At 42.6% G+C, this 8,469-nt stretch overlaps 1 protein-coding gene across 1 annotated transcript; it reads left to right on the top strand.

Moving 5' to 3' along the window:
- Positions 1-1,999: 1,999 nt before the first annotated feature.
- Positions 2,000-8,122, top strand: LOC139320548 (killer cell lectin-like receptor subfamily B member 1B allele C). Its single transcript, XM_070948921.1, has 4 exons — positions 2,000-2,036; positions 4,975-5,061; positions 5,847-5,998; positions 8,009-8,122. The coding sequence occupies exons 1-4, from the start codon at positions 2,000-2,002 to the stop codon at positions 8,120-8,122; spliced, it is 390 nt and encodes a 129-aa protein (XP_070805022.1).
- Positions 8,123-8,469: the final 347 nt, after the last annotated feature.

Genomic DNA, 8,469 nt, shown 5'->3' with positions numbered 1-8,469 from the left:
AGCCAATTTAAAAGCCAATTTAAAAGGGAGAGTTAGGCCAGACCAGTCTGTTGGAATAGAAAGGTTTTCAGGGCACGGCGGAAGATGCGTAAGTCTTGGATCCTTTGTAACTCCGGGGGGAGCCCGTTCCAGATGGCAGGTGCCCCCACAGAGAAGGCTCTCCCCCTGGGGGCCGCCAGTCGACACTGTTTGGCCGACGGCACCCCGAGGAGCCCCTCTCTATGGGAGCGAAGTGGTCGGTGAGAGGCTATTGGTGGCAGGAGGCGGTCTCGTAAGTACCCTGGTCCTGAGCCATGGAGCGCTCTAAAGATAGTAACCAAAACCTTGAAGCGCACCCGGAAGACCACCGGGAGCCAGTGTAGCTCGCGCAGGAGGGGGGTCACATGAGAGCGCCACATTGCTCCTGTCACCAAGTTGCCAAAAATCATACATTGATGCTCTCTATGCCTGCTTGTTTTCTTGCAGGCGTTTCATTACCCAAACTAAGTAACATGAGGACCCAGATTGTTGGGGGCAATATGTTGTTCTTGTTGTCTTTGTTGTAAGCCGCCCAGAGTCCTCGGAGAGTGGGCGGCATAGAAATACGAATAATAAACAAACAAACAAACAAACAAACAAGCAAACAAATAAACAAATAAACAAACATCATCAGCGCTAGTAAGGAGTGCAATTTGCTGTAACACTGTACAATTTGCTGTTAACACTGATGATGTTACCTAGTTTGGGTAATGAAATGTCTGCAAGAAAAGAAGACCCCTCATGTCAACCCTGAGCTACAAATATTCTCCTTTATTACATCATATATTGGAAGCTTTGCCAGACGTTTGGGTTTGAATGAAGCAAGAATCACTGGGAACACCAAATCAACAAAGTTCTTGAAAATGAGCACGTCAAGATCCTGTGGGACTTTCAGATCCGAACAGACAGACATCTGGCCCACGCCTGACATCATTATTATGAAAAAGAAAAAAGTCTGGTTCGTTGATATTGCAATATCAGGTGATGCACGAATTGAGGAGAAAGAGCTAGAAAAATAACAAAATTTATTTTGTAACAATGATTTGCAAATTGAAGTTCAGTGGTTATGGAGGAAGAAATCAATGGCTGTAGCAATACTAGTAGGAACCCTTGGAGCAATACCCAAAGGGCTGCCTAGAAACATGGAAAATTTGAATTTATTAGACCTGAATATCCCAACTTTGCAACAACAACAACAACAACAACAAAAAAAAAAAAACCACCACCCTATTCCAAACAGCTTATATACTCAGAAGTTACTTTAACAGCTCTTAGGTCCATGGTTAGGACTTGAACAGTTAACTTTTTTACCAGTCCCAGACTGTGAATTGAATTGAAGATCAACCACAATAATAATACAAGGTTAAAGTTTCAAAACCCTGTGATAACAAACTTATTATTTTAATCCACTGGTGGAAAATTTACCACGGCCTCTTATCTATCCTAAATCATCCCAAAAGTGAAGAGTAATTTGTCCTGGGTTAAATTCCCATGTTTGTTTCTTAATGCCATCTCTTATCAATTGTTGTCTAATTAAATATAATAAATTCAATCTCCACGGTGGTCTATCTTCCCAACAAAGTCCAAATAGAAGTGGTTTCCAGTTAATAAATCGATTCCCCAATCTTCCTCAGCCCTTCTAGGAAAAAACAATTGGTCAGTTCTCCATTCTGTCAGGCTTCTGGTACTGCAAAAGAATGCCTGCTTGAATTTCAAAGAGGCGAGGTTTATAGAAGGGTTTTGCCATTGCCTCCTTTAGGGCTGAGCCAAAGTGACTGGCCCAAGGTCACCCAGATGGTTTCGTGGCCAAGGTGGGAAAAGATTTCATGGTCTCCCTCTTTCTAGCCTGGTGCCTTGAGCCCAACCCCAAATGGGTCTCAATCCAACATTATTATATGGTAATTAAACCTCTCCTTCAGGTGCTATTGAAAAGGCAAAACAGGATCCACTTCGGCATGCAGTGGCACAAATTAGGTATTTTATGATTGCACAGGATGCTGAATATGGTAACCTTAACGGTAAGTAAAGAGTTCCACTCTGAACGTGCAAATGCATTCCTGTCCCCAAGGCCACCGAGCCCATTTTCCTTCCTCTAGCTCAGTGGTTCTCAACCTTCCTAATGCCACGACCCTTTAATACAGTTCCTCATGTTGTGGTGACCCCCAACCAGGGGTGGGTTCTAAATTTTTTTACTACCGGTTCTGTGGGTGTGGCTTATTTTGTGGGTGTGGCTTGGAGGTCATGTGACTGAGTGGGCGTGGCTAGCTGGTCATGTGACTGGGTGGCCATGGCTATGTGTATAGGGACTACTCAGAGGGCTGAAAAAAGTCATTTCTGACAGGTCCTCGCACTTTTGACTGGTCCTCACACTTATGACCATCCTCACATTTATGCCTGTGCAGCATTCTTAACAACTATGTCACTCATTTCACAACTGCTTCTCTTCAACATGGTATAAGATAGGGCAAAAAACATAAAATGTGAGGACAGTCGTAAATTCGAGGACTGGTCAAAAGTGTGAGGACCAGTCAAAAATAACTTTTTCAGCCCTCTGAGTAGTCCCTGTGCACAAAAGGACTACCCAGAGGGCTGAAAAATGTGATTTCTGACAGGTCCTCGCACTTTTGACCGGTCTTCGCAGTTATCATCATTTATGCCCATTGTACCATTCTTAACAACCGTGTCACTCATTTCACAACTGCTTCTCTTCACCATGGTGACAAGATAGGGCAAAAACGTAAATTGTGAGGACAGTCGTAAGTTCGAGGACTGGTCAAAAGTGTGAGGACCAACAAAAATAACTTTTTCAGCCCTCTGAGTAGTCCATATGCATAAAAGGATACAGCAATAGAGAGGGATGAAGGAAGGGAAGGGAAATTAGAGTAGGAGTGAAGGTAAGAGAGGGAGGAAGAGAGGAGGAGAAGGAGAAAGAAAGAGGAAGTAGGGAGAAGAAGAAGAGGGGGGAAGAGAAAATAAGAAAGAAAGAAAAGACAGAGGTGGTAGGTTTGAGGAGAAAGATTGCTATACAATAAAAAAGATGAAAGGGAAGAAAGCCAACCCCAAACAAATATTAAGATATTAAGATAAAGAATGAATTGTTAAACTTTAAAGAATAAAAGAGAACAAATAGCAATAAATAGCAATAATTAGAAACACACATACAAACATACAACGTATTTTCTTTGAACAGAGTATTTGGCCGGTTCACAAATTTAAACACCCACCCCTTTCCTAGAAGAATGAAATATTTTGGGAAATATTAAAAAGGCAGAATATTATATTTTCCTGTATGAGAAATGGAGAAGCATATTTTACAGACAAAGCAACTCCCACCTTCCTGCTCCCCACCCTTTGTTAATGGGCCAGAGGCAGAAACTCAATCCTTTGTCAAAGGACATTTGCAACACAATAGCAACAGAAACTAACACAATGGGCCCCATCAAGCCATGTGATCCTGTCCACCATTAAACCATCTTTCCAAGCAGTCTCCATGTTTCCACTGTCTTTTTCCCCACTTGGAGCAGAACCCAGAAAGATATTTCTTCCAACACAGTATTTAGTCATTTCAATTAAATTTACAATTTTTATATTTCCTTTTTACCATATTTATTCCTCATCTATTTTTTTAAAAAAACAATATTACCCTTCATCCTCATCTCTAATCTTAATCAAATTCAATTTTTCCCTTCTATTCTATATTATACCCCTTCCCATTGTCATCTATTTTTATATCCATCCTCACATTGGTTAATTATGTAATACAGTTGTTTAATACAAATTCAACATTTTAATATAAATCAATTAGTTATATAACTACCTTTTTTGTATATTAATCAATATGAACATGAATATTCCAATTATTTCCATGCAATCCAATTTCTTACAAATCAATTAATTATATTTACCAATAATAATAAACCAAATAATTTCCCCCATATATTCCTCCAAACCACAACTTAACCATTTCTGCTTTCAACACAATATGCAATTAATAGTATCTCAATTATTACAATTCCCTAGTTAAATAGAGCTTTTTTTCTTCTGTGTTTTAAAATCTTGAACTTCCTCTTGCCCTAAATTTCCCATTGTTTGCAGTTTGCACCTACCTTTTTTGGTGAGGAAAAAGAAAAAGAAATCTCTCTGCCTCATTTTGTCACGTTGCAGCCAAGACCCTGCTTACTTTCAATTTCGCTTTTTCAGCATAGCTAGGGGGAAAAAAATCTGCTCCAGGAATTTACCTCTTTGCAGCTAGCTAGCAACAGAGCCCTCCGCAAAACAGCTGAGAGTAGGGCGGCTCTTTGAAGCCCACCGGCAAGAATTTAAAGTTTTTTCCCCCTCTAGCCATCAGCTGGGACTCCAGAGGCAGCAATAGATTGGGAGTGGGCGGGGTAAACGAACGGCGACCGGGCGATCCAGCAGAGGCAGAGGGTGAGGGTGAGTGAAGGCGTGGGGGGGGGTGAGAGAGGGCTTTGGCGACCCCTGTGAAATGGCCGTTCGACCCCCAAAGGGGTCGCGACCCCCAGGTTGAGAACCGCTGCTCTAGCTAGATTGGGTGAACAGGAGGAGAGCCATTCATTCATTGCTAACCTCCAGCCTCTCCACCAACCCGATGCCAGTCCACAAGGCACAAAATTTAGGTCATGGTTCTGAAAGGCCAATCTGGCCATGGTTTATTTGTTTATTTTATTTGTTTATTTCTATTTAGTTAGTTAGTTTGTCAAACAGGTACAAGATAACAGGTATAAGTATAAACATGGACATGAACATAGGAAATGAGTACAAATAAATGGGGACAGTAGGACAGTCGTAATGGGATCCATCCTGGGAAGAGGGAAGGAAAACACTTCCTAGCTGCAGAGACCGACAGATACCTTCATGCATGGAAGGAAGTGGGCTTTCCATAGACCAGGAGGCAGCTTCAGACTTGAAGAAATGTTCTTGCTACATGTGTTTCAGATACTGCAATAATCCTGGAAGCTGAGAAGGTGTCAAGACAGTTGCTTCCATGGGCTGAAAAGATCAAAGAAATTCAAGCAGAGATTGGTAAATTTCTCACAGATTGAGATTAATAAGAATCCGGATAGAGGGATAGCTTTCTCCAGGTTTGGTGTCAGGGTTTGGTGTTTTTTTTGGCAATTTTCTAGGCACCATCCATCAGTCCTGCCGGTTGGGGCGGTGCACCCTGCTGTTTTTTAAGTATTGTCTTGGGCAGATTGTCAGCTCTCCCAACTTGGTCAGTTAGAAAAGAGAGACTCTCGGGCTCATGATTAGCCAAAAGTTCGCTTTACTGAAGCCAAGTGGTGACAGCCGAAGCAGAGCTGGATCTGGGGTTTTCTGGCCCAAGGCATATGGTTCCCTTGTTCCCATCCATCCCCACCCCTGGTTACCAACAAGTATCCAATTCGGTGCTAACAAATAGTTTGGGTAAAAGTCCCTGTCTCTGAGGGCTGGATGGTTCTGCATTCCTTTGTGTGACCTAGTTGGGGAACAAAAATGTTTGCAAGAAAGTGACCAAACTCAGAGAGCACCAATGTTCAATCTTAAGGTACAGATATTCTATGAGATTTTAATATATTTAGTGGAGGATAAATGTTTGTCTTACAGGACATGCAATTTTCCTCCCAGAAAAGCTTTTCCCCTTTTGTTTTACTTTCTTATTTTTTTTTCCCTCTGCCCCTTGCCCATCTCCCCCACTTAGAAAACATGACTATTGTCCTCTATGCTTTTTTTCTTAAAATGGATTAAAAAAACATGGATGACAGTATTTGCCTAAATGTGCTCCTTCTAATTTTTCTTTCTTTCTTTCTTTCTCTTTTCACATCTCCAAGCTGAACTTCATTACAAACTGAATCACGACTGGACAGCCTATAAGAACCACCTTTATTTACTTAGTTACCAGTCATTCAATTTTTACGACACAAGAAAACTATGCAAAACATTTAAAGCTGACATACTCGATATTCAAGATGACGCTGAGGAGGTAAGTGCCCTCCCTTCTCTGTCTTCTGATGGAATTACTGAGTTTGTTTGTTATATCCTTTGGCTTTCGGTCTGTCCCCACTGTCAGCCTGACCTGGATCTGGCAGAAAAGGACATCAGCCTAAAATTGGCTGCGCCCATCGTTGATCCCTCTCCTTCATCGATTGTCTATGGATAATCTCTGGATAGCAAGACATCTCATTGAAAGGGTTCAGACCAGAGGTGCAGGAGGGGGCTCAGATGGGGCTTGGGTGGGGAGGGGGGTGGCAGGCTTGAACCCACAGCTTGACTGTGGGGATTAAAGCAGGAAAGCACCCATGGGTGCAGAGGTGGGTTTCAGCAGGTTCTGACCAGTTCTGGAGAACTGGTAGTGGATATTATGAGTAGTTCGGAGAACCGGTAATAAAAATTCTGACTGGCCCCACCCCCATCTATTCTCTGCCTCCCAATTCCCAGCTGATTGGGAGGAAATGGAGTGGGTACGGAATGGAGATTTTGCAGTATCCTTCCCCTGGAGTGGGTTGGGAATGGAGATTTTACAGTATCCTTCCCCTGCCACGCCCACCAAGCCATACCCACCAAGCCATACCCACCAAGCCATGCCACGCCCACCAAGCCACACCCGGTAGTAAAAAAATTTGAAACCTACCACTATGTGGGTGCTAAAACTCAGCAGCTCATCATTACATCATCAGGAGGCATTGCTGAAGAACTGGGTCAATCCTAATTTTTATGGAGGTGAAACCATTGTAGAACTTCATCCAGACCCTCAAAGAAGTTCCACCTGACCAAAGCCTGCACTTTCAGCCTCATGCAGTCCACCTAGGTCCACAGCTTCCAAGATGGCCAGGCTTAAAGACGTCCAAAACTTTCTTCGCACTTCTTCCCATGCTCCTCTCCATGACTTCTTCACCAGCAATCTGTATCAACAGTCATGGAGAACACATGCAAGCAAGAATTTGTTTCTGTAGATGGATAGATGCAAATACTTTGAGTTTGCTGGTGAATCCCAAGAGTTGTGTAGCTTTTAATTGCCCTGCCTTTAATCAAAGTATATAATATAAATATTCCGCAAAATATAATAAGGCCGCTTAGAGCTGCAGTGAGCATCTGCTCAGAAGAAAGGAAGAAGGTGAGCCAATATGTCCTCCCCACCAATCTGAGGTGGCCGAGAGACTTTGTCCTCCACTGTGGGGGTGACCTGAGTTTGCATCAGATTGTGTTCATTGTGGAAGCACTGAAGATGGTTGCTGATTTTATGGGGACAAACTAAGTGTCAACTTGCAAAGCTTTCAAGTTGCCATGAGCAGGAGGGAGGGAGAACTGATAGAGCTGATTGATTTCCCTAACTGAAACTACATTCCATAGATGCTTTCTTACCGCAATCAGAAGGAGGGTGTTGGGTTTCACAGCCAGCCAAAGTGGTTAATTGGAGAACGTGATTTATGACATGGCCAGAGAGGAAGGGAGAGACAGGGTCATAGGGGAACGTAAATCTACGTGGGATTAGTTCTAACTGCATCCGAATATTGCCGGAATGGTGCTCCTAATAAATGACTGTATTTCTTTTGAAGTTTGGCTCATGGCTCATGAATTAATTAGGGCATCTTTCGGAAACTTCACACTAAGGCCAGAGCGAGGGATGAGGGAAGACTTACGGGCTAAGGAGGAGATGAGACAAGGACTCGGCAAACAGTGAAACAAAGCGGCTCCCTGTTCATCTCTCACCATGGTTAGGTGCAAATGTGGAATGGCCCATAGACTAGGTTTGATCATGGCTTCCAGGGCCCTGCTAGTTCACCCAAACGCCTCCTTGGTTCCTCCTGGATGTCCCATTGTTTCAGGAACTTGATCTGCCCCACTCTTTGTGGTTGTACCGTATGGGTTGCATTGCTGCTACTTCTCCATATTCCTCCACTGATTCATCTGGGGAGGCTCTGATTCTGAACATCCTTCAGGTGAGAATCTCTCCGTCATTCACTGTAAATGATGTCTGGATTTTTTCTTTCAGGCGTACATAGAAGAAATAACTCAAGAGAAACATGGTGATTACTGGATTGGATTGAGTTACGGTGGTGGGAGATGGAAATGGTCCATTAATGACGCTCCTCCCTTTCGGGCGTAAGTATCTAAGTTTGCTTCTTATAGCCTAAAATGTCTTCAGATCTGAGACAGGTCACAGAAAATTCAATGATTATATGCATGATTATATGATTATAATTCAGTATTTGTAAATGAGGACACAATAACAACAATAATAATGGTATTTCTATGATTTTTCACCATACATGTGATTATGTGGGGGCTCATTACAAATTGCTGAAGATAGATTGGAATATAGCAACTCTCTCCGTATATGTATACGTGTGTATTCGCATACAAATACTCACTTGTGTGCAGGTGTACGAGTATGTGTCTGTGTATCTAAATATTATCTATATCTAACATTAGTTATATCTATGTATCTCTCTC

The sequence above is a fragment of the Pituophis catenifer genome, unplaced genomic scaffold (genome assembly GCF_029215685.1).
Source record: "Pituophis catenifer annectens isolate HBS135680 unplaced genomic scaffold, rPitCat1.0.hap2 SCAF_8, whole genome shotgun sequence".
NCBI lineage: Eukaryota > Metazoa > Chordata > Lepidosauria > Squamata > Colubridae > Pituophis > Pituophis catenifer.
The sequence above is the reverse complement of the archived record's forward strand: the minus strand, read 5'-3'. Positions and strand labels throughout refer to the sequence as shown.